General features: G+C 44.2%; 1 protein-coding gene across 2 annotated transcripts; it reads right to left on the bottom strand.

Moving 5' to 3' along the window:
- Positions 1–779: 779 nt before the first annotated feature.
- WIPI2 (WD repeat domain, phosphoinositide interacting 2) lies at positions 780–22,182 on the bottom strand. 2 transcript variants are annotated; one of them, XM_089539505.1, is made up of 12 exons: positions 21,913–22,182; positions 12,616–12,698; positions 10,337–10,506; positions 9,386–9,482; positions 8,248–8,345; positions 8,055–8,147; positions 6,915–6,985; positions 5,417–5,524; positions 4,915–5,079; positions 4,514–4,621; positions 3,623–3,720; positions 780–3,043 (listed from the first exon to the last, which is right to left on the bottom strand). In XM_089539505.1, exons 1-12 carry the CDS (start codon positions 21,984–21,986, stop codon positions 2,931–2,933), a joined length of 1,278 nt encoding a protein of 425 aa, XP_089395631.1. In that variant the 5' UTR covers positions 21,987–22,182; the 3' UTR covers positions 780–2,930. The 2 variants fall into 2 exon arrangements, with proteins under 2 accessions (XP_089395631.1, XP_089395630.1); XM_089539504.1 differs by having other exon boundaries at positions 3,590–3,720; positions 21,913–22,181.
- Between the last annotated feature and the right edge of the window lie 4,733 nt (positions 22,183–26,915).

The following is a 26,915-nucleotide window of genomic DNA, read 5'->3' on the forward strand; positions in this document are numbered from 1 at the left end:
CTTGCCATAGCTTCAAAAGCAATAGGATGGATTTTCACACCACTCGCCACTGCATTACAGGTGTGAGGTGGCCAAGTTTGCACCAGGGATGTAACTGCATTGTATTTTGAAAACATTACATAAAAAATGATAAAACCAGGAGAGGTTCACCATCTAGTGGCTCCACAACGAATTTCAAGGTTTTAGCTTCCAAATTACATGCCCTCCCTGACTTCTGGATCTTTTGTAATACAGCTTCCTTCAGCCTCAGGCAATAGTTGTGGGTGATGGGAGTTGTACCCCAAGCACCCAGAAAGATGCCAGGATGAAGGTTGCTCTGGAAGTATCCCAGACACATTTCTAGCTGTTTCCCAGATTGTGTTTTACCTTCAGAACAAAGTAACTACTTAAAAGAGAACCTTGAGTAGACTCTCTGGATACTGTTGACCTACAGCTTCCATTACTCTTGCATTTGGAAACTAACTGCTGTACTTGGTGAGGAAAGTTACACAGCAAAAATGTTATGATCTTCCTGAAAGGATCCCATGCAGCAGCCAGACTCTCCTTCCTCCCATCAAATTGCTTATGTGAGATCTTACACTTCGCTGGCAAAGGGATTCTGGGAGTTGCAGTCCAACACAGCTGGAGGGCCCCAAGTTGGGGGAAATTATCTTACAAAATGAAACGTATGGGTGTTTTCCCCCTCCTCCTTTGGGGCTGCAAATGGTTGTTTCTGCAAAGTGCAATCCAGTGATCCCTTCTGCGCCCAACAACCCTGGAAGACAACACCACAAGCGGCAGAGAGTGAGTAATAATTTAATCCAAAAAATAAAACAAAATAAAGGTGGCTAACAATCTAAGGAAAACAAAAAGTTCACACTCAAAGGGTTTACACATAATTTTGATTTTGTTTTTGCTCACTGAAAACAAATCTAAAAGTTAAAAACAAGAACAGTAAGAGAGGGAGAAAAAACAACAAAAAGGCACATTACAGCTCTGTAAAAAGAGGGTGGCAGTTGTGCCCAGCTTTGGTCACTCTTTCAGAGTCAGAGTCCTGGCAGTTCCAGACAGACCCAATCCTTCCCGTGACACCAGAACTGCCACACAGGCTGTCGGACACGGAGGTTGCACAGCAAAAAGGTTGTGCCACACAAGAGACCTCGGGAGGGGAAGCCAAGATCACTTTGAGGCTGGAAGCCAAGGGGATGGACACGGATACAGGAGCATGCCGCAGGTTATTCCTGTACCCTTGGCTACTGTGGAAGAACACTTGGCCCTCAAAAGTGGGACCGAGCAACGTTTTATGAGACACAGAGCTGCCCCAAAACAGCAGCCCTGTCTCAATCTCATCCCTTCTGGCACCCTTTTTAAAAGCCAGCCTGGGTTTGGGCACAGATGGACTGTGTCTTGTCCTTGCCGTGTCACCAATGGTGTTGATCGGGGGTGAAGAAAATGCACAGCAGGGTGATGCTGAGACAGAGTGAATTTCTCTGTATGTTATGGAGGGGAAAACTTGTCAGCTCTAAGTTCCCCACACTGTTAGGAGAGAAGAAAGCATAAAGATCAGCCAATTACAAGACAAACCAAAAAGCCAAGAGCATGAGCTGACAGACTGTGTGGACAAGAGCTCTGTCCACTCATCAACAAGGGGCACATGAGCCTCTGAAGGATTACAGTATGATGCTATTCATGGGACAAAACAGACCAGAGAATATGATTTCAGATTATTAATTTTTGTATAAAACAATCGACACTTTTAAAAACGGTAACAGGTTGGCTGCATTCAGTTGTCACGTTAAGCTAGGATTCTGTGCTTATTAAACCATGATGTCAGTAGACACATCCTGTCAGTTCCCCTTCTTCACGCAAGAAGGAAAAGAAATTAGAAGGGACATGTCATAGCCCCAAAATTTGGGTTGTGATTTAAGTGTACTCAAGCAATTGAGAATTGGACGCCAGCTCAAACTGTGCAAATGAGTAAAGGAATAACCAGGCTTCACCCATCAGCAGCATGTTAGCAGCTTCAGACATGCTAAATCATGCTGTGGCTCTTAGTAAGCCAGGGTTCCTAACTTAATGTGACATCTGAAGATTGCCATTAATCTAGCTTGCTAGCAATGAGACAAACCAAAGTGGGACATTTCCCTGTCTCTTAGCTCTTTTGCTTGTGAATATGATGTCTGCACCTATCACCGTCTTTTATTGCAGCTCCTTTGGAAAGATAAACAATCTTAGGCATTTTCTCCTTGGTAAGAGAACACAACACTCCCACAAAAGAGGCAGCATTCAAAAGAAGGTTTAATTAACAAAATGGTCCAGGTGGAGGAAGGAGGAGGAGGAAAAAAAGGAGAGATAACGCAGGAAGGGAAGAGGTTTGTTAGGGAGAGATTGTGGCAAGAGAGAAACCGAGAAAGGGAACGCTGCAGCGTCTTTCAAAAGTCGCATGTCAAGTCACCATAGGAGCCCATAAAGCCCATGTGTGAGAAGAACCAAACTCTGTTGCTCTTCCCTTGCTGGTGCCGACTGCTACACACGTCTTATTTGTTTTCTTTAGGGAAAAAAACTGCAACCTGTATTATAAAACGGATCTGTTTGCTTGGCACAAGAAGGCATGCAAAGCTGGAAGGTGCTGAAGGCTGCACAAAAATAGCAGGTTTTGGCAACAGTTACAACAAAATAGAGATATATAGTGCGAGATATATCCTCACAGCTAAAAGATAGAGCAGGATTTAAAAGCCACTGAAGCAAAACCAGACGCGTTCCCCCCTCCCTCCCCACGGCACTGAGTTGGCCTATAGCTACACTGGGGTTTTTGTGTGTTTTGTTTCAAAAGTAGTTTAGAGTCTGTCATCCTCTCGGTTTTGCTCTCAGCTCAGGTCAAAGTTTGTAGCAGCACAGAAGCCTCAAATGTCAGGTGGGCATTCTCGGAGTGGAGTTCACAGGTCAGAGTTTCAATCAGTCCGAAGGATCATAGGGGGATGTTCGCTGTCTTCATCCAAGCGCAGAGCTCCAGGGTCATCGTCCAGGCAAGCTCCACCAACTGCCCCCAGGTCTTCGTTGTAGGCTGCCAGAATAAAAAAGGAACAACAGCGTTTAGCTGGAAGCCTCATACAACCTCTGGGGCTTGGAATTAAAAAAGAAGGTGCATTCTTCCAAGATCCCTGGCTTTGCAATCTGTGCTGAGTTGGGCCTCTGCTGCCATGCATATAGTTTTTGGGTTACTTCTTGGCATCATGCAGCATGAAAAGGTTAACATGTGCTGGTGATCTTGTTGCATGTCCCTTGTAGTTTGAAGAGGGAAAAGATATGAAGGCCGAGAATGGATGTGAGTTTTTCTCTTTTGCTAACCTGATTGAAGAGTTCTCATTGCTACTAGAGGGTGGGGAGGACGATGTCACACATGCACACTTTGATTTTCCCTGTTTGCTTCTGCACTATATCTAACCTATGAGAACCTGGGAGGGGGTGCACAATGGCAAATGTGGCATTACTAAACAGGCATCTCAGTCATTCTCTAAATTGAGGACATTTTGGAATTTCTCCTGGACACAAGGCTGAAAATGTAGGACATGTCCAGGAAGAGGAGGACGTCTGGTCACCCTGTCCTTACCGTGTCTCGTAGGTGAAGAAGGCACATATGTACCTTTAGTCACAGCGGCACTGTACGTCTGTGCTACTAATGGCCGGTCATGTGATGCAGATTCTAGAATTTCATTGGATGGCTCCATACTGCCATCCAGTCTGTGGGAAGAAACAAAAAACAGAGACAAATACGATTATTATAAAGTTGACAGCACAAATGCCACTGACAGTGTCTTTCCTGGAGCAGGTCACCATGGTTGTTGCAGATCAAGAGAGGAACCCAAAGAATGCACTGTGATGGGGCTGTATCCAAATCCATTTACTCACAGTGGCTTTGAGGCATTCCACAGTTGACCATGTTGGCTCCATGTAAAGGAAAGGAATGGCTAAGGTATGGAAGGCTGAAAATGACATTCACCCTCAAATGGGCATTTGGAGGGAATGAAGAGTTCCAAACCACCTACTTGAGCTCTCCACTTTGTGACATTTTTATTGGTTATAATAAATGTACTGCCACACTATGGGCTCTCACACAGCTCTCCCCACCTTTTCTGTGTCCTTTCATATTTGGAGCTAGGCACAGTCCAGCATTATCCAAGTGTACCTTGCCAACCTGCTCCTAATTATGGTTGCCAACTGAGATGTCGAGGTAACTGTGGCCAGTGAAACCTTCTCACATGTAAGTGCTTAAAAAGGATTTTTTAAAAACGATATTCCCAAGCTTTGTAAGTACACTTTTAACCCTATAGGTTTGTGCTGCTTTTGCATTCTTGCAGCCTTTTAGGTTATTATCCTTTATTTGTCTGTACATTTAAGTTATATTTATTCTTGTTAATAATGTGCATGGACATTATCCCTTTTACATCATGCAAATGGCAGGTGGATTTTAAGAGCTCAAATATGGAAACTAGGCATCTCACAAGGAGGGATGTAGGGAACTGAGAAGACTTACTTGTGCTGTTTCATCAGTGTGCATTCACCTCCTTCCTGAGGGTCCAGGTTGTACATATAGAGATATCCATCAGCTGCTCCCACCAGCAGCCGGGGAATCTTCTGAATTCTACGCACAATTAAAAAAAGACACATCTTGACGCTCCTGTAAGCAGGCCTAAAAAGGGTTAAGAGAAATGTTGCTTTCCTCCCACTTGCTAACTTATCTGTCCTGATTGTATAAACCCTAAAATAAAAGAACCCTGTTCATTAAGCCTGGCACCATTTCCAACAACAACCAAGAACGATGGCTCTGGAAAGCTGATAAGCACAAGCCTTCCCTTGTTGTTTCTCCCCATCATCCAGTGTTCAGTTATACCTGCAGCTGGAGACAAAGGCTCCCTTTATCACCCCTAAACTCACGTGGCCAAGGCGCAGATGTTTTTGTGCCCACAGAATGGGAGGCGGACGGTCGCAAAGGCTCGGCCTTGGTTGAACATTTCTGTGACCTGGGCAGGCAGGTAGTTTGTGGAGACCATCAGGACTTTCCCAAAGTAGCCTGTCCAAGTGGTGGGCTCCTCCTGAGGTCTGGAAGTGGGGAAGGAAGCTGGCTTGGTGACTGTCCACCTCAACTGAGCATATGTTAAATTCATTTCTTTGACATGCATATACATACATCTATCTATCCTACTTTTCTGCACCAAGTATAGAATTATTTGCTCACAGCAAGTGGATAAAACATTTTCTAACAATAAATAAAAAGTAAAGATCAAGTCCATTCGTTGAAGGCAAGACACAGATATTAGCAAATGTCTTTGTACAAGAAAGTGATGCTGTGGGCAATTAATCTGATAGGGCTAAAACTGACATGTAGTCCCCTGGCTGACCACTCCTTGGGGATGCCTCAAGCCCTCCAGTGACTTACTTCTCCTTCACAGTCTCTAGTTTGAAGATGTGCACTGTCTCTGTGTTACTGGATGCCGACAGAAACATGCCATCCATGCTGAAGGCCAAAGAGGAGATGCTTACACACCTGAAGAAAGAAGAGAAAGAAGAATTGTAAATCAACCTGCAACACCACTGCAGAAATTAGAGGCAGCAACTAGACACCTATGACACCCCCCCCCCCAAAGTTTGGAAATGTTGCTTTTTAGCCATAATGTTCCCAAGCTATCACATTATTTCACGGGGAATCTCACAAGCACCCACTCTGCAGATTCGGGCAACGACTTTGAAGGGGGGAAACAAAATGCACACCTTCAGAGGAAGCAGGGTAAAGCCAAATAGAAAAGCAACCTTTCCCCTCTCAAACAGAGGTTATAGGCTTGACTAAGGCAGAAGTGGAAGACCTTTGCCCCCCCCCCCCCCCCCAGGCAAGAAAGAAGCAAAATGTGGCCCCAATCATCACTGCACCCTCACTTTCACATATTCAATTTCTTTTAACAACAACAACAACAACAACAACAAATCTTCTATGTCTTTGGAGCTCATGGGAAGCAAGTGAGCCAGATTTACTGTTCCTCAGGTTGTTTTAGGGTGAGGGAAGGCTTTTTCCAAGTGACTTGTGCTCTTTTCCTGGCTGGGAGAGAGAATCTTTTTTTGGCCTAAAATAAGCCACAGAGGCCCCCAAACCTGACAAAATGGCCCTTTGTGTCCCCCACAGTGTGGGGAAAGGGAGCTTTTCAGTTAGAAGAATAGAGAATAAGCAAAACCAACTTAGCCAAGAACATGCTGGAAGTGCTTTTATCTGAACAACCTTCCCATCCAGCCCCTGCAGTATCTGCAGAGGAAATGTTCCTTACTGTGGAAATCTGAAACCATATAGATAATAGTGAACCCTACTGAAATGTATGGTGGAAGTATACCTTAGAATACAACAGGAAGCATACAACAGAATCTCACTGGACGATGTAGAAAATACTTAGGGAGAATGTATTTTTTCAGATGTGAGTACTACTGCTGTCAAGGACACAGAGATAATGTTTGGGGAAAGCATTCAATGTTCTTATGAAGGAGAAGAACAGACTTAATATGGAGAATTGTATCCTTTTGAGGTTTCTGGAGGATTGATTTGTTATGGGGGCAACTTTTTTCCCTGTGGGGGCTTGGCCATGCATTCAATTACTTCAGGACTTTTTTGGGAGGAGACATTCATTCTCAAATGGGCATTTGGGGGGATCGAAAAGTTCCAAACCACCTACTTGAGCTCTCCACTTTGTGACATTTTTATTGGCTATAATAAATGTACCACACCACAGCACTGTCCTTTTTTGTCTTTTCTTTTCACAGATGAACATTACTACCTACGCTTTCCTTAGATGCCGTAATAATTTCCGTTGCCACACACACAAGTTCAAGGGTTGAGGACAGAGGGAAATCTACCACACGGAACAAGCTTCAGCCATTCGAGCATTTCACTTCACCTCTTCACTCCCCTCCGGAATTCAAAGAGTTTCTGCCCCTCTGGAATGGAAAATACCCGGATCACTGTCCCCTGTTAAGGTTGAAGTAATAGGAAGAAAAAACAATACAGAAACATTCATTGCTTGATTTTAAGATTGCTGCTTGTAATGGTCTCTGGAGTCCCCTCTTCCTGTTCCTGTCTGAGGTGGATGGGATCTCCAGAGATCATGTAGCTGCCATCACCCATTGATCTGAATGCTCTCTTTATAGTAACACAATGTGATGTTGCTGTATTCTGCTGACACTTCCCGTCTCTGACAGATATTTGCTTCCCTCCCTGCAACCCTGGGGAAGGGCTATACAGAGCAAAGAAATACTTTTAAAGAGATTTTATACTAAGTAAGGAATCTCCATAGCAAAATGATCTCTCTTTACTTGAAGGACCATCTATTCCATCAGGCACAAGATTAATAGTTACAAATCACAGCCGAATTAGAGCATTATAGCCAAGTCAGGAAAAGTAACCAAAAGCCCTGACATGACTAGCTAATGTTGTTGTGTGCCTTCAAGTAGTTTATGACTTATGGTGACCCTAAGGCAAACCTATAATGGGGTTTCTTGACAAGATTTGTTCAGAGTATGCGCACTAAGACATGTAGCTATAGAGATGTAGCTACATCTACATGCTAGACATACGTCTCCCAATGAAGGATCTCTACTATCTTCTGCAAGCAGTGCAGCCTTTCCCTATCTTATAGGAGGATATGAAGTTGCATTTTCTTGCAACCATCCTGAATCTAATTCTCATCAATTGCACTGGATGAAAGTATAAGAAGAACCATTTTTTCCTCTATCTACTGCATGCATAATTTTATAATCCTTTATCATGCACCCTCCTTTTCCCTCCACCAAATAAAAAGGCTCCAGCAAATCAGATTCTCCAAATGGATGGAGGTACTGGACCTTCTTGAACATTTTGCTTTCTCTTTTGTATATGTTTTCCAGTCTCAATATATCCTTTATGAGACAGGACAGCCAGGACAGTAGCTACTGTTTTGGAGTAACACTGAATAAAACCCTCTGGATGTTTCCAACTGTTCAAAACAGAACATGCAGCTTTTGCTTGCCTCTGGAAAGCCATCGCTGGATCAGAAGCTCACCTTTTCTGATGCCGTGGCTAGTTTGGTGCCACTTGCATCGAAGGCCAATGCAGCCAAAGGACTGTCATGAGCGGGAATCATATTGGCAGCTCTCTGCAAAATGTTCAGAACACAGGAGTTTAGCACAATGCAGTCAACACCAGGGGCCAGGAAGACCCTTACATGGGCACAGAAAAAGACCACAGAACCTCACCAGATTGATGGTGTCAAAAACCTGCACTTCCCCAATTGTTGCACTCCCTGGATAGGCCAGATAGCAGTTGTCATTGTTGATGGACAGTGCACATAAACCTAGGAGAGATGGAGAAAGGAGGACATTACCACAGATAGCAAAATATACCTAGAACCAGTGTGGAAGGAAAGTGCCCAGGAGGAAGGCTGCTGCAAAAGAAGAGTCTCTCCACGAAATGTACAAAGAGCATCAGGTTCTTCTCCTTCTATGTTGTTGTCATGGAAATTGGCTGTTATCAGAACCATGCTGATTGTGCTGGGCAACTGCATGGGGATGAGAGGCCCATTTCCCACCACCCCCGGAACAAACCCAAAGACCTATTTTCCTCTCCAGTCCCTCTCAAAATGGCAACAGGAAGAGATGAAGTGTCACTTCCTTTCACCATTTTGAGAGGGACTGGAGAGGGAAAATGAGGTATTAGGAGCATGGTATGGGGTACTGGTATGCATGTGGGGATGGAGTGGGGGCATTTTTGCATGCTTTCACACATTTGGGGGGGGCATTCTGCATGGCTTGGGAACAAAAATTGCCCAAATTACACTATTTTTGAAGACCTTTGGGAGAGTAGTGGGAGGAGATTTCAGGGGCACAAAAGTGGGGCTTAGGGACCATGAGGCCTGTGTGCCACACTATGCCCAATCCTGATCTAGATTCTTGCGTTTTTGACTACACCAAACCAATGCTTTCACCTCTTTCCCTTTTCAACTAGGTATTTTTAGTCCATGGATGAGCAACCTCTTCCAGTCTTGAGGGCAGAATTCAATTTCAGATAATTGCTTACTGGGGGAGTCTTGAATTCCAGCAGTGCATGGGGCTGAAATCATCAACCGGTTTCAGCTTAAAGCTCTGAGTGCCAGTAAGTACTCTTTAAGAGAGGAACTGGGCCTTATCGAATGGGACAAAAAAAACCACTCCAAGAAGTTGGGAAACAACCAACTTTGGGGTTTAATGTGGAAGGATTTCTGCCCCAGAGGCAAAAATGTAATGTTACTCACATGGCAATTGGGCAATTCACTTCGCCAAATATTAAAGTGGTGGGAGAAAGAGACACACACAGAGAGAAAGAAAAAGCTTAACGAAATAATGTGAGCACTCTTACCTGCAGGGTTGGGGGGCGTCTCCCTGATTGTATGCAACACCTTCATATCCCGTATATTATGTATGTACAGAGACTCTTCTAAGCATACTATTAATCTCTGGAGGAAGAAAACAGAACAAAAAGAAAAATACAGACAAAATTCTGTAGCACTTTGAGACTACACAACCGTCTTATGAAAAGCATGACGTATTTTCCAAATGGCTGCACCAACCAAATGAAAAAAACTAATTTTAAACATGCCAGCCTTGACTGCAGTCGGTCTAGAAGTCCACGGAAAGCCTTTATTTTCATAGTGGAAGTGAGCCTTCGCCAACAGACAAGGCTTCACTGGTCAGAGAAGTGGTTGCCTAGTATTTCAACACCTTCCCTGATTCTGACTTCAGTCTTGATGCTATGCCAACTGTTTTTCCTCACAAATGAGGAATTTTAATACTGTGTGACTAAAGTGCATTTTTCCTCCTCCAGAAAAACTATCTCCATACTCAAAATAACAGGCCCACCAAGAGTTCAACTATTAGAGCATCTTGCACCAGATCAAGTGTCCGTCTGGCTACCCACTTGTCAGCCTAAAGGATTAAATTTCTGGCATTATATTCTACTATGAGAATGTTTTTAATGATTCCAAGGTAGGTGCTGAGATCTAGTTCCCACAACACACAACAGATGAAGTGGTAAACCTGTTTTGAAATACGTCAGCTGTCAAGAGAAGTTCATACACCAGAATGCTCCTCCATCTAACTGAATTCCACACAGAGAAAACCAAAATGTCAAAGAGAAGGGAAGTAACAGATTTTGTCCAGAAACAAGTCTTTCCTGCTGTTTTCAAGAGCCACTACTATAAGAACTACTTGCCTGCAGCCTAGAGATATGCACCTTCATCCAGGCTTAAACCTCTGACCAGTCACAAGTAAAAAGCCTACCAGGACAACCCAAGAAAGCGTCACTGCTCACCTGCCTGTTAAGTTTGACAGCCAGGATTGTATTGGAATAGCTGTAGTTGCAGATCTCTGTTCCCTTCTTGAAGTGGCAGACTTTTAGCTTGCGTGGGGCTTTGAGGCTCACAATGGCCACCAGGCTACTGGAAAAGAGTCTCTCCACAATACACACATCTTCTGTGTCAGCTGCAGGGTGGAAAGGGGAAGAAATCAAAGAAGCACCTTGTCAGGATCTGAATCCCATGATTGTTACTGTGATACATTCATGTTTTGCCTTTCGCCTGCTTTTTTCATGCTGCTGGATGCTGGAATATGTCATACTGGTGATGCTGGGTGGAAAGGAATGGTTATCCATCCTTAGAGGGAGGCAAAGGCTACCCCTTCTAAACAAATCTTGCTAGGACAACCCTGTGATACATTCACTTTAAGGGTGCCATAAGTTGGAAATGACTTGAAGGCCCAAAACAAACACAGACAGCAGAGTTCCAGCAAGAGACCATTCTGAACTGGATTAGAAACTAAGACACTCAGCTACACCTCAGCTGCCAAGAGATTCATTCTTCCCTGTGGATCAATCGATTGACATTTCCTAGGACAGTTGGCTGTAAATACAATTCCCTACTACAGCAAGAAGAACACAGCTTCTAAGTGAGAGAAAACTACAGAAGGGGGGGGGGGGCTTTCCTTGCTGAAGGCTGGAGAGCTGTAAATAAAATGTCATATATAAAAAGCTTTTAAAACCTAGTGCTTTTAGACAGATTTCAGGCTGCTACAGAGGCCTCTTGCTTAGAGCCATTAGAATAAATACAAAGGATCACGCAGTGCAAAAGTCAATGTTTGTCAAGTAGGAACACCGCCAGGAAGCAAGCACCTTCAGTGGTTTGGATTCATGTTCTGGCTCTTATCAAGTAAGAAGCAACAATCCCAATTCCAAGATCACTGTTAGAGAAATTCTGGTACAAAACCTGGATTTTAAGATAACAAAACATACACAGGGAAAAACCATTCGTAATGAACTTATGTGTTGTTTAACAAGGGGGATTTCCCATGTTATAAACACAGAGTTAAGCCAATTATGTCCTGACCACCGCTTGCTCATCGAAGGAAAAAATAAAATAAAATAAAGGATTGGTAACATTCAATAAATGTGATCTGAAAAAGACTCAAAGTCTTTGGACATTGAAAAGAAAGATGATTTTATTATTGAAAACAGCCCATTGTGTTTTGGCTTGGAAAGAGTTTTATGGCCTCCTTCAGGGGGCTGTTAAAAGGTGACAATACACAGGCAACAGTAATAGGCTATAGTAATTATAGGTAACCTTTAGTAATAGGTTGAATATCCCTTATCCGGAAATCTGAAATATTCCAAAATTGTCCACATGGTTGGCTGAGACAGGGCCACCTTTGCTTTTTGATTTGAAATCCAAAACATTTCTGGTTCCAAGCATCTGAAATAAGAGATACTCAATCTATACCTATAGTAATAGTAATAGTAATAGGAGACTAGTTACAATGTGCAAAACCAACCTACATTAAAATTCAGTTGGAAACTTGAACAGTCCATTCCTCCTGGGCAAACCACAATGATTTGCAATTACTAAATCACAAAACCCATGCGATTAGTGGAAGGGCCCCACTTTGTGTGATGCATTTGTTTTCTACAAATGGAGCATGGACAATACAATTGCAACCGCAGGCTGTGAGATTACCAAGTTCGCTCGATCTATGTATGTGTTTTGCAGGCTGCCTCCAGTTAGCATCTATTGCAGGGAAAGCACTGATTTGAGATTGATGTTACAAGCAACAAATACACTGTTTGTGTGAACAACTGAGTTGCCCTTTACCAAAGTATACCATTGGTCTAGCCAAAGCTTGGAAAACTCAATTATTTGGACTTCAAACCCCAGAATTCCTCACCCAGCATTATCATTTTTCCTGGTTTTGTTTCTGTCACATCTTTGCAGATGCAAGAACTAGCGGCTGCCATTTCAGGCCACACACACACACCTTTCTACCTTTCCCTGTTTGCTTGGAAGAGCTACTGAGACATTCAATGTGAATGAGGAATGCAGCAGAGTGGTAACCAGGGCTAAGGAATTGGTCTCTGTCCTTATGCACTTAGCTACAGAGGGAAGAACATGTGCAGAGATCAATACCACTCTGGCAAGTGCTGCTAAAGCAGGAGAGAGCAAACAGAAGAGTGCCTGGGCTCCTCCCAGGAACGATCAGCTTCAAGGATATTTGTAATACCACAAATACTGAAGGGGAGTGGGGGGACTGAAAACCAACACTTACTGCATTCATAGATCTGCTCCAGTTTATCCACAGAAGACAGGGAGAAGAATTTGTAACCCGACTTGCTGCCAACAGCTAAGGACCTGCAAAGCAAGGCACGAGGTCAAGCAAATATGGAAAGCGAACAAGCTAAGGACCTGCAAAGCAAGGCACGAGGTCAAGCAAATATGGAACGTGAACAAACACCCCTCATCACATGCTCTCCAGTTTCATCATCCAAAATTGTGTAGTCACTTACAAAACCAATGGCTCTGTCCCATTTTTTCCCCAGCATCTAAAAAATACTTCCAAACCTGTCAGTATAGGGACTGCCTGTGCTCTCTGCCATCCAAGGAGCTGTGTGCTTTGAACAAGATCAGGACAATCTTGAGATTATGGCTGGACTTTGTATTCATAATGAGGACATGTGAAGAACCATACTGGGTCTAGTCCAGCATTCTCACACACTAATGAAATGTATGTCTTTCCCTGGCTTTCCACTCCACCAAATGCATCTGAGGAAGTAGGCTTAAGTCTACAAAAGCACATCCTACCAACTTCTTTCTTTCAGTTAATCTCAAAGGTGCTACAAGATCTCTCTACATATTGATTTTACAGACTAACATGAGCCCTTAGCATAGTATCCTTACTGTGCGAATGACTAAACATGAATGGCCATAGATTAACATAATTAAAAACAAACATGTTGTAAGGAGTAGGAGGATTTTAAAAGAGAACAATCTGTATCCAAACAGTCTCTAAGGGAGCTTGTTGCACATTTGAGACTAACTGAGAGAAAGAAGATGGTAGCATAAGCTTTCATCGATTGAAATGTACAAAAATGTATGCTACCGATGTCTTTCTCTCAGTCTCAAAAGTGCTACAAAATGCCTTTGCACACTGATCAGACTAACACAGCTACACCTTCAAATTCTACCAAACAGTGGCTGCGCATTTTTTTTGTTTGCACCCAGAAGATAGTGCGTTGTTGGCACATTTCATTGCTGGAGCAAAGTGGTAGTCTGGAAAAGGATCAAAATGAATATTGTCTCCAAAACTGTTGCTGAGCTTGGCTTCTTGCATATCCCCTCGAAAGAGATATCGACCACTGAAAGAGTTCAAATCGTTGAACAACTTTAAGCAAGATTTTGAAATACTGTACTTTATATAAAACGACGGTAAAAAAAGGAAATGGCTTGTTGAAGGCATACCACCACAACAATGACAAGGACAAACACAAACCACATGACAATTTATGCCCCAGAGTGGAAAGCCTTTATTTCTACTGTTGCTGTTGGTTCTTCAGAAATCACTGTTCATTGTTGACAGCCTGCTAAATCAAGTGACCAAACCTCCCAGCAAGGCCTTGTGACAATGATCTAGCAAAAAAGGAGAAAAAAGCCCTGATTTTTTGGGAGATGATAATCCCGATTAAAGATAATCCTGCCATTGGCAGACAGGGGCCCCCCAGGCAGAAGAAGGATTATTATCCTTTTCACTGCCTGTTAGGAAAGTAATTCAATTCTACTTGACATACACGCTCTTTCTCATATACCAGAAGTCACAAAATGCAGGGGTGTGTTGTTCTGATAGGCAATTCCAATTGCTTTAGCAATGTAATTATGTTTAGGCAACTGGGGGGAAAAGCAGAATCCAGTAGTGTTTGTGTAAACGCTGTGATGAAATCAAACTGCCTAGATTCAACTCAGTGCACAGATTTAATCTGTTTAAGGGGGATGGGAAGGCAACTATCTCCTGACCCATGCTCCTCAATCCCCAAACAGATGGTTGGGCTTATTTCAGAACTATTATTTTCAGCCTCAGGGGAATGCAAAGGCAAACCCGCTCTGGACAAATCTTGCCAAGAAAACCCCAAGATAGGTGGTTTACCTTCGGGTTGCAATAAGCTGGAAACACCTTGACAGTACACAACAAGAAGGCCATCACACTGTGTGCATGAATGGAAGCCATGTGCAAAACCCACGAGGATCTACAGATAGGAAAGGAAGCAAGAGAGCCGTGTTTTTCTGCAACAGCCACCCTGATCTGCAACCTGGCCTGAAAGACAAAAAAAACCCCTCCTGCTTTCCAGGGAGATACCCACAATTGCTTCTCTTCCCCTATTACCTTTCCAAACACCACCAGAGATCAATTACTAGCATGCTGTGATTTAGGAGCATAAATAATTAAAACTACACTTGTCAGAAAACAAAAAAACAACCACGACCACATTGTAGTGGCAAATCGCTTGCTTTGAGCATCTTCCTCAACTTTGAAGAGTCTATCACTGACAGCTGGTGCTTTTTCTTGCCCTGCCGCTGCCTTCGCTGGATGTAATCCCTGGTCCTGGTCGGCTCTAAGAACTCTTGGACTTTTCAAGCAAAGCTCTGCAAACATCTCAAAAATATTGCTTCTATGAAAGGATTAGACATAGCAACAGGAATAGAGACTTTTTCCTTGGCTTGTTCTTTCCCGGAGGATTACAAATATTTGGAATTTGCTTAACTTGAGGGCTGAGTCTGTGGTTGTGCTAAATGTGGGGCTACCGTCACAGCCATATGCTCAGTTTGCGCATCTCCCAAAAAGTAAAAAAAACCTAGACCTGCCCTGGCATCACCACCTTGTTTTGTTCTCTTGCTCCAGACTAGCATTCTAGATTTTGGTCCCTGGATATTTTGAACATCCTAGAATCTCCTCCACTGGCAGTGGCCATGTTGCCTGGGGAAATTAGGGCCCTTTCACACTATATAATTATAGCTGTCTGATTCCACTGAATGTGCCGAAGCTGCATCCTATGGACTCTTGGGATATGTAGTTCAGGGAAGAATTTTAGACAGATAGCTCTTGTGCCTTCCCAGGCTACAAATCCCAGGACTCCATGCCAGCTAAAGTGGCCATTGCCTTCCCTTGAGGCTGAGAGCATGTGACTTACCCAAGGTCACCCAGTGAGTTTCATGACCGAACCTTGGTCTCCAGAGTTGTAGTCTAAAACGCAAACTATGCCACGCTGGCTAATGTAAGACGAATTACAAAGGTTAAAACAGATACAAATAAAAATTCCCATCACTAAAGACACACAAGAGTTAAAATAAAATTAAACGGTAACTAGAACTAAAAGCAATTTAAAAGCATTCCCATTAAGAGACTACAAATGCAGACTGTACAGTAATTTATAAAAAGCCTTCCACCTATGAACAGTCAGTTCCCAGAGGCCTGTTGAAGAAAAAGAAAGAGTCCTTGCCTGCAACCAGATGGACACCATGGAGGATGCCAATCTGCCCCTATTAGAAAGCAGCCACCAAGAAAACCCCCTTACGTTGCCATCTTTTGTAGCTATGAGTGGTGGGATGGAGAGAACGGTCATAGTTGGCCATAGTTATCTAGAGTGTATCTGGTTTCCTGGCACACTACCTAACTATCTAACACCCCCATCATCCTCATGAAGGCTCACTTGACCTCTCTCTGGTTCTCACACTACATTCCAATTCTCATTCATATGGTCATTTACTCTCCTTGGCTTTAGGCAGCATACTTCCTCCTGCCTTTGTCCTCGAAAGACCATTGTTAAAAATGAACTTGCCACCTAAAGTTTCATAATCACTCGTTTTGAATTTCAATTGACATTCTCACAGACAATTGGCTTATATAAATCTGCCTTTGGACTCTCTATTCCACCCATGCATCTAAAGAAGCTCATGCTACCAGTTTCTTTGTTTCAGTTAGTCTCATAGGTGCTCCAAGTTGCATAGAGTGTATTTGGGTGACTTGCAGTTCGCTGGAAAGGATTCCTGATTCCTGATTCCCAATTGCTTACAGAATTTGGAGAACATACTTCTTGAGGCTACTTCTCTAGAATCCTTAGGCTGATGGATTCTGGGAGTTGTTGTCCCAAAAAGTAATTCTACTTTTTCACATGACATCCTACCGGTATCCTATATTATACTGCTGAAATGGAGAAAGCTGGGGTGCGTAGCAAGACTGCAATCTCAGTTCATTTCTGGTCCTCAAAATCAATTCTTGATGTGTTTTGGACTTGTGTGATCCAAAATGATGCCCAGTGGAGATCTATGTCAAAGCAGTAGCCGAGAGCTGGGAACCCAAGCTAAGACAGAGCTTGCAATATCTTTTCTGAGTGTACAGTATTGTGGGCCACCAGTTAAGGCCTTTTAATTATTTAATACGTTTCATTCTCACAGCACATCAATGCACGCTAGAATTCAGCTTGGGCATTATTGACCAAAACCATTATTATCACCCAAGCTGTTCAGGTGGAGGGAAAACTGAAGAGCCTTCCAATAATTTGCTCAATTTCCCAGCAGCAACAGAAAGGCAGGCAAGGTTTTTGCACACAGAACATAAATCAGAAGTTTAATTAGCATCTTCTGAAGATGGCACCACGCTGTTTGCTATTGGCAGCTCCCAAGCAATTCAGATAGTTGCGTCAGAGAAGAAGATTCATCCAAAAGGTGTGGATAATGTGAGACAGCTTCCTCCAAAGCCCCTGGCCCTGAGACCAGACTGACATATCTGTTCACACTTTCAGGCGCTGGGAGCGTTTGAATTTACCAGTTGCAACATTAGAAATACAGGCAGACAGAAAGAAAAAGAAGCAGGGCTGAGCTGTATGAACCAAGAAATGTATCTAGTGAGGAACTTCTGGACTGAACAATTGCAGAAGATCCAAACACCAGCTCTCTGCTTTGGGGGCTATATCAGTCTCTCCTATAAGAACTAGTTCACTTATATGCTTTCCAAAAGTGTTTTTTTAAATAAACAAGGTATGGAGGGGGGCACATCTTATGTTAGAAGACAATCCTAACCCCTACATGCTTCTGTGGCAAAATTCTCCCAAATCTGGGAGGAGATGGAAGGGCTGCAAAAAATGGCCTTTAGGTTACAGGGCACATGATTCTCACCTATTATCAGTTGCAACCTCCTGCTTCTGACCATAACAATTGCCTACACCTTTCCCAACACTGGCCCGATTTAGACAGGCCTTTGCGGTGCCCCCGTCACGTGCTAGGGGTTGGGCGAGGACGCACCATCCATACTGGCCTCACCCCTAGCATGTGACAGGCGCCGCCATTTTAATGTGACAGACACATAGTGTCCGCATGTCCCGTCGCACTTGTGACATCACGAGTGCGCCATTTGCGCACTCGGGTGTTGCAAGCACGATGCAAAAAGAATCCACTTTTTGCCGGTTCTTTTTCCGCCACCGGGAAGCCTGTTTGGCAGCTGAGGCTTCCCGCCAGTGGAAATGGAGGAGGCGGCAGACCGCCCTTTTTGGGCGGTCTGTATGCTGCCATTATTGCCTTTTCTAATGATTCATGCTTACTCATGATGTGGCCAAAGTACAACAACCTCAGTTTGATCATCTTGGCTTCTGGGGGAGATTTCAAGCTTGATTTGTTCAGGGACCCATTTGTTTGTCTTTTTGGCTGTCCATGAGATCCTCAGCACTCTCCTATGGCATCACATCTCAAGTGAATTGATTTTCCTCCTATCTGCTTTCCTCACTGTCCAGTTCTCACATTCATACAAAGTAATGGGGAATACAGTGGCTTGTCTTATTTGATAAGATTTTTTAAAAGATCACATACACTGGACAAATGATGTTAAGTTGGGGGGCGGGGGAGAGAAGAGAGCTCCTGCCTTGAAAGTCAAATTTCTGATAGGGGAGTTACTAGATCAATGGGACTCTTTAATCTGAATGAATCACCTAGGATCATGAAAGAGAATTGCCTGCCCTCCTTTGTACAGTGTGCACACAAAGGAAACAGTCATTCCCAATACTCAATTGGACAATTCTCCCGATCATTTCCTGTTATTCACCATACTCTTCCCTTCTTACCAAAGAATGACCCACATATCACTGTCCCATTGATAACCTCTCCAGCAGTTCAAGACCTTCCCCAGTTAGGTGCATACCCCTCACTCCTCTCCCTTGCAGTTCACTGCTAGCCCTGCTTTAAATTCAAGAGGCAAGATCTCTGCAGCATTTCCCTTTTTTGGTGTTCTGTTCCCACCTTGTAAAGTTACATACACACACTCCATATGGCCTCCCAAAATTTTTGACCCTGATACCAACAAGACTCCTGGACAACCACTTAATGTCAAGAGGGGGGGGGATGTGTTTCTTGGAATCTTTCATGAGCAACAATTCACCTTTAAAAATAGTTCACATGGACCCTTGCACTGTTTAACATTGAAACACTTCTGTTTTTTCAAGACCAAAAGTGGACTTCTGCTACCTCTGGTTTTGTTTTGTTTTTCATTTTTGGGAAGCATGGTCTCTGGAGCAATCCCAAAAAAACCCTGGACATCTCCAAGATGCCCACCCTCAGTTCATATCTACTTGTAGCATCTCTCCAGAGTTTCTGACAGGGATCTTCCCCAGTCTTAACTGGAGAGGCCAGGAACTGAACCTGGGAACCTGTGCAGGCACTATGCTCCAGCACCTTAAAGATTAACAGATGCACAATAGCATCTGCTTCCACAGAATGAAGTCTGGACACTATTATTCTTCATCTGCCACTTGACATGTTTCCTACACAGTTCTATGCTTTGGTTATCCATTTTACTGTAACAGAGCATTAGCAACCTGACTCCATTAGGAGGCAAGGTCTAAGAAGTGCTTAAAGGCATATTGAAGAGTTCTGAGATGAAGAACAAAATCGCAACACAAGACGTGTGACAAATTAAAGTACATTGGCCTGGTATGTTTAACAGTAGTTTCCCAAAAGGAAAATAGGAAAAGATAAACACAAGCAGTTTTCCTAACCAGGAGATAAAAAGAAAAGAAATATTCCAGCTCCTTTTACAGCTGTTTTGGGGAAGTCAAGTGAACAGTGCTTTATTGAACAGGCGGCTCCTCCATTCCTCTACAAAATCCTTTCAATTGCACCCATTCAAGATGATGTAAAAGTGTTTATACTCCCAGGTAACAAGTTGAGCTTATTTTTCTAGTTAGGCTGTTTACAAGCTGCATTATCCCCTCTTTCCTTGCTCATTTGTAATTATGTTTTAGGTGGGAGAGCCAGCATGTGGGGGTTTAAGTGCTGGAGTAGGACTCCGGGAGACAATGCTTAGAATGCCTTCTCAGCCATGGAAATCCAGAGTGACCCTTTCTCAGCCTCAGAGGAAGGCAATGGCAAACCCACTCTGACAGATATTGCCAGGAAAACCCCGTGATAGGGTCACCATAAGTAAGAAATGATTTGAAGGCACACAACAACAAATCATCTGATCACCCTACTATGGCTTTTGACTTTCCCATTCCATTGTTTCAACACTTTTATGCTCACAACCTGTCCAGAGAAGGACCACTTTAGAAGCTTCACAACATCCCCTGCCCTCTCTAAGCTAAGAAAGGCAACAGTCTAGCTATATTCTTCTGACTTTGCTCCACATTTAGTAGTGATGGGTTTTCTGTACTGCAGGCTCTGGAGACTTTAGCCTATTAGAGCCTGGAATCTGACAGTTCTTGTTAATGCCTCTCAGTGGAGCCCTGAATGGGCCATTCATTTGCAATCTGGGAGCTGTAGTGCTGCCTCTTTGTCTCCACTAATGCTCCCCTTATGTACTGGTAAATAAAACAAACAATAAAACAAGATCACAGAGGATCACAGGAACCACATGCCAGGTAGATTGACTCACAAGTATTAATTTATAGGACAGAGCAGTGAAGGACAGGGGGCTTGGAGAGGTCTCATCCACATCCACATGGCAGATAGATAGACTCAGTTAGGGAGACCTGAGCCTACAAGACCTGAGCTGAGAGGTGGATGATAGGGGGTCTCAGAGATGTCTCATCCACAGGGCCGCCATGATTCACATGCCTGATGGACAGACTCAATTAGGGAGGCCACAAGTAAGAACCCACAGGACAGAGCAATGGAGGGGGCAAGGGAGCTTGGAAATGTACAGGATCCCATGTCAGGTGGACAGGCTCCATTAGGGAGACCAGGAGTCTGAGCCTGCAGGACCTGAGCAGAGAGGTGGAGCACAGGGGGGTCTTGGAGGGGTCTCATCCACAGGGTCACTGTGCTCCACATGCCATAGACTCAATTAGGGAGGCTACAAGTATGAATTCACAGGACAGAGCAATGGAGGGCAGGAGGGCTTGGGGGGGGGTCTCATGATCCACAGGGTCCACATGAGTCGGGGTCAACTGGAGAGCAGATATTATTAACAGCAGCAACACCCAGTTTCTCCTTACACATATGAATTTAAAGGCCAGAGTCATGGAGGGCTGGGGGTGTTGGAGGTCTACAGGATCTCATGCCACATGGATAGGCTGGAGCCTGCAAGACCTGAGCAGAGAATTGGAGCACAGGGGGGTCTTTGAGGGGTCTCATAATCCATAAGGTCCCCATGAGTCAGTTGGAGAGCTGATAAATAACAACAACAATAACAACAACAGCCACACAGAAGTTTAGGGCAACCACATGCTCAATGGACAGACACATTAGGGAGGCCACAAGCATGAACCTACAGGGCAAGAGTCATGGAGGGCTGGGGGGCTTGGAGGTCCACAGGATTCCATGCCAGATGGACAGGCTCCATCAGGGAGTCCTAAGAAGAGAGGTAGAGAACAAGGGGGCCTTGGAGATGTCTCATCCACATGACCCACACGTTCCTACACCAGATGGACAGACTCAGTGAGGGAGACCAGGCACCTGAGCCTGTAAGGCCTGAGCTGAGAGGTGGTGCCCAGGGGGCCTTGGAGATGTCTCATCCACAGGATCACACGCTCCACATGCCAAGTGGGCAGACTCAATGAGGGAGTGTGGATTTACGGGACAGTCATAGAGGGCAGGGGGGCTTGGATATGAGCTCCAGGAAAAGAGATCCCACCTCAACATTAGGAGGAACCTCCTGAGAGTAAGGACTGTTCAACAGTGGGACACACTTCTTTGGAGTGTAGTGGAGTCTCCCTCCCTAGAGGTCTTTAAGCAGAGGCTGGGTGGCCATCTGTCAATGGGGATGCTCTGATTGAGAGTTCCTGCATGGCAGGATGGGGTTGGACTGGATCAGGGCCCTTGGGGTCTCTTCCAACTCTGTGATTCATGCACAGGATCCATATGATCCTATACCAGAGGGATGGACTCAATGAGGGACACCAGGACCTGAGCCCAGAGAGTCTTGGAGGGGTCCCATGATCCACAGGCTCTACTAGAGACCAAGACAACAACCACAACTACCACCAACTGCCGCCATGTTCTCTTTAAGCAAAAGTGCATACTTGGCCCCGCCCCCTTTCCCCACCTGGCGCCCGAAGCCCCGCCCCTCTGCCTGGGCCCCGCCCCCTCTTACGTGTTGTCCTGGTTGAAGTTGGCGAAGAGCAGTTGGCCGGCGCCGGCCTCGCCGCTCTGGCTGGCCAGGTTCATGGCGGACCCTGAGCCCCGGCCGAGAAGGAGGAGAACGAGCGAGAGGCTCAGCTCCGGAGGCCCTCCGCCTCGCTCCGCTCCGCCGCCGGCCGCCTCTTCATCCTCTTCTCCTCGCTCTTGCTCCAAAGCGCCTTGTTTACGCTTCGGTAGCGGCCGCGGGCTCGACGCGCATGCGCCGTCCTGTCCCCCTTCCCCAGAATGCTCTTCGCGCGCCGCGCAGGCGCGTTGGGGACACAGAGACGCATTCCCCAAGGCGGCTTCCGTAGCGCTACTGCGCATGCGCGCCCGGCTTAGCGTTGGTTTTTGGCGCATGCGTACTTCGCCTCTCGTCTTTTAGGGTGTTTTTTTTTAATTATTATTTGGGGGGGGAAATAAGATTTTGAGTTTTAATCACAAAGTTGCAACGTGTGTGATATCTGGATTTGAATTTTTATTTGTTTGTTTTTCATTTGTATGCCGCCTCCTTTCTCTCAGAAGGGGCCCAAGGCGGCTCAAAAAACCCCCATCATTCACAGTGAAAACACAAAAGGTTTAAAAATAACCTAAAAACCGTGTAAAATGCCACATAAAACTTCATATACAAAACCCAAAAGGCTCAGTGTCAAATCTTGTATGCTATGATTCTATGGTTCTAAAGCATCTCGGGAAGTAGACCGAAACCTATAAAAGCTCATACTGCCCATTTCTTTCTATAGTTAGTCCCAAAGGTGATACTCGATCTCTCTAAAACAGTTGGCTATAAAAACATTAATATATGTGTGTGTGTTGTGAATTCATATATATACACACACACACACATAATGCATCTGAGGAAGTAGACTGAAGTCTACAAAAGCTCATGCTGCCCACTTCTTCCTTTCACTAAGGTGCTACAAGATTTCTCTACAGATTGATTCCACAGACTAACACGGCTATGTCTTTGAATTCTAGATCAAGAGTAGTAATAGTGCCACTCTATTCTGCTTTGGTCAGGTCCCACCATGAATACAGTTGTCCCTCCATATTCGCTAGGGTTAGGGTCACAAGACCCCCGTGAATATGAAAAAAACGCAAATAACAAAAACACCATGTTTTTACCTGAAGGACACCTCTCTAGGAATCTCTAGATCCTCCAGTGCAACTCTGTGGTCAATGTCCAACATACACTGACCATAGAATAGCACTGGAGTAGCTACAAATGGTCTTTCCGTGCAACTTTTAGTTAAAGTTGACCACAGAGTTGCATTGGAGAACCTAGAGATTCCTAGGGAGAACATATTAAAGAAATCCGTGAATAATCAAATCAGCAAATATCAAAGCCGCAAATATGGAGGGATGACTGTACTTTGTCCAGTTCTGGGCACCACAATTTAAAAAGGATGTTGAGAAACTGGAGCGCGTCCAAAGGAGAACAATTAAAATGGTGAAGGGTCTGGAAACCATGTCCTATGAAGAACGACTTAGGGAGCTGGGGATGTTTAGCCAGAAGAAAAGAAGGTTAGCCCTGTTAAAATATTTGAAGGGATGTCATACTGAGGAGGGAGCAAGCTTGTTTTCTTCTGCTCCAGAGAACAGGACCTGGAACAATGGATACAAGCTCCAGGAAAAGAGATTCCACCCCAACATTAGGAGGAACTTCCTGACAGTAAGGGCTGTTCAACAGTAAAACACACTCCTTCCTCAGAGAATAATGGAGTCTCCTTCCTTAGAAGTCTTTAAGCAGAGGCTAGATTGCCATCTGTCGGGGATGCTTCGATTTAGATTTCCTGCATGGCAGGGGTCTGAACTAGATATCCTAGAATCCTAGAGTTGGAAGAGACCCCAAGGGCCATCCAGTTCAATTATTATTATTATTATCCCACTCCGGTTGTGTTGCCCAGAGAGGCAGGATATAAATAAATATTATTATTACTATTGAACTGGATGGCCCTCAGGGTCTCTTCAAACTCTAGGATTCTATTATATTCTATGATACCAAGTTTGCAGCAAGTGAAGTAAGCTGAAGATATAGGGAGAAAGTAGGAGGAGGGGAGTGAAACACATTTTAAAAGAATCTGAAAATATGGGATGACAAAGGATTAATGGGGACTGTCCCTGCCAAATCAGAACCATTGAACGGTATGAATCCATCCAGTTTCTCTACATGTTAACACACCATCCAACAATTGATTGCATGGGTCTCCTCTCTAGGTGGACTAACCAACAGGTATTTATTTACTCAAAGTGTCCAACTAATGTGTAAGTGCTTTGAAAAACATGGTTTTAGACACTGCCTCCTTGGACAGTGAATCCAGTCCAGCTGCCGAAGAGTAACAAGAAGCTTAGGAAATCAAGACGCTCTCGGCAATGTTTTTTGCTCCCGCAAGACCCGCCGCAATTCAATTTTGTGGCTCTTTAGAATCTGTTTTCCCCTCACTGCTGCCTGTTTAGCCTCATGCAAACCAATGTTGACATCTTGAGAAGAGGCTCTTGGGGAAGCAGATCGCATCTACTTATCAGCTAATGAAGAAGTCCAGGGAGGAGCAGCCTTTCTGTGGTCCAAGAGGCTGGTTTTAATCACCCCGTCTCCCCTTCTCTCTGTCTGTCTCCACACTAATCCAACTCAGCCCTACAGTTGATGAAATTAGAAATCTCATGCAAAATAGTTTCCTACTGACTCCCTCTCAGGGGCTTTTTTTGTGTCTGGGGGATACTGTTTGGGGTTTTGTTGGAAATGAACTTTAAACTTGGCTGAAAACTCATTCACTGGAAACCCCACATTTGCTGGGGTTAGGGGTGAAGGACCCTTGTGAATGTGGGAAAACTGCAAATATAGAAACACTATTCTTTTTACCAAAGATAATATCTCTCTAGGAATCTCCAGATCCTCCAGTGCAACTCTGCGGTCAACATCTTCCAGGAGCTGATCACAAAATCGAGCCAGAGGGTCTACAAATGTCCAGAGAAGTGTTTTTTCTCTCTATATATATAAAAAATGAAATATAAACATCTTAATTAACACCTATAAAAGCAAGTGACCTGAGTCACTTTATGATCCTGATTCCTGATTATTTTCTTGCTGAGTCTTTGGTCAAACCCAACAGCATGACAATAAAGACAAGTATATATATTTGCAAGAGTGCTTTAATTTTTTAAATCAATGAATAGCACCTTTATTATTGTCACACGAGCCAAAATAATGTATTATATGAAGCGTACAAGTCCTGATTTTCTTTGGCAAGTTGGCAAGAGCAGCAGGCAAGGGTTCACTTTGTTGCCCTACCTGTTTAACTTGTACCCTGATCGTATCATACATAAAGCAAGGTTAGGGGTTGTCTGTACAGGCTAAAAGAAATGGCCCTACCCCATTTTGAAACCTATTTGTTTAGACGATTAACATGACCAAAACAGAAGGAAAACGGAACCAAGGTACACTCCAGGGCTAAACACCAGAGCAAAATAACCCCTGTTTTGCTTTACTATAATCCAGAAAGTGCAAACTATCACACTAGCTTGCAGACTGCACATTGGTGAGGACCCAGGGGAAGGGGCTGGCAAGGTGCTGGCACCATTGCTGACCATGATTTTTGTTGTCCATCCGCCAATCGATTGCACAAGCATACAAGTGGTCAGCTGCACTATCATCTCTTTGCACACTCATGAAGCAAAATGAGAACAAATACAGTATGGCAGGTCACCAAAAGTATGGTGGACTCGAGACCAGGATTTGTATCCTGGCTCAGCCATGTTAGCCCATTGGGTGACCATGGGCAAGTCACATTCTCTCAGCCTCAAATGAAGGCAATGGCATGGGCTGAATCTATGTTTATAGTGCATGACTTTACATAGCAAAGACTAAAATGGGGTGGATTTTTTTAAAAGAGGGAGGACATTACAGGCGATGCTTTAGGTCCATGGCAGCTGGTCAAGAATGCTAGGGTTGGAATGAGTTTGTTGGATAATGTCAACATCTGGTCCTCCTCACATCTGCCCTGTACTTTGTTGTCGTGTGCCTTCCAGTCATTTCTGACTGCTTTCTTGGCGAGATTTTTTTTCAGATAGGGTTTTTGCCATTGCTTTCCTCTGAGGCTGAGAGAGTGTGACTTGCCTAAGGTTACCCAGTGAACAGAGATCTGAACCCTGAACCCAGAGTCGCAGTCCAGTGCTCAACATTACAAAATGCTGGCTCTTTCCCCCTGTATCACCGGAATTTTATTCCATTTTTGCAGTTGTGATTGGTAAGCACCAGATGGCACCAACACTTAGCAAATAAAAGATTTGCAGCTAGATGCACCAAGTTGATCCTCATCCTCCAGTTTAGGGTTAGGGTTGTTTTGCTATTGATTTAAAACAGGCTTTTCCCAATCTAAGAGCGTTACAGTTGTCCTGCACTACAACTCCCATGATTCCAAATGAGATGACTGGGGCCAATGGGAATGGTAGTCCAACACAACCAGAGGGCACTAAGTCGGAGAGGAGAATCATAGAACATGTCACAAATTATGTTCTGATCGTTTCTGTGCTTTTGTTGTAGTGTTTACTCCGACTTAGAGTAAACTCATTGGAATCCATGAGACTAAGGTAGCAAAAATAATCCAGTCTGACCCCACTTTGACTCAATGCTATGGCATTCTGGGAATTATAGTTCGGTGAGACATTTAGCCTTCTCTGTCTGAGAGCTCTGGTGCCACAATAAACTACAACTCATAGAATCCCATAATATTGAGCCATGGCAGTTAAACTGCTGTCAAGTTGGACGTTCCCGAAAATGAAAAGCGTCCAATTTTGTCCACTTTCTGTGGGTTAATGTCGGATTAATGCTCAGTGCCCACAACATCATCTGAAAACGACCCTGCTTTTGTGGGATTTGTCCACTTTCTTTGCAGGATGCCCCTCCGACGTCGCCTGAAAAAGATCCCACTGTTGCAGGATTTTCCCCATTTAAATCCTGTTTCTGCTTTTTTTTAGCTT

The sequence above is a fragment of the Sceloporus occidentalis genome, unplaced genomic scaffold, assembly GCF_023333645.1.
Source record: "Sceloporus occidentalis isolate IW3139 unplaced genomic scaffold, rSceOcc1.0.p SCAF_10, whole genome shotgun sequence".
In the NCBI taxonomy this organism is placed as follows: domain Eukaryota; kingdom Metazoa; phylum Chordata; class Lepidosauria; order Squamata; family Phrynosomatidae; genus Sceloporus; species Sceloporus occidentalis.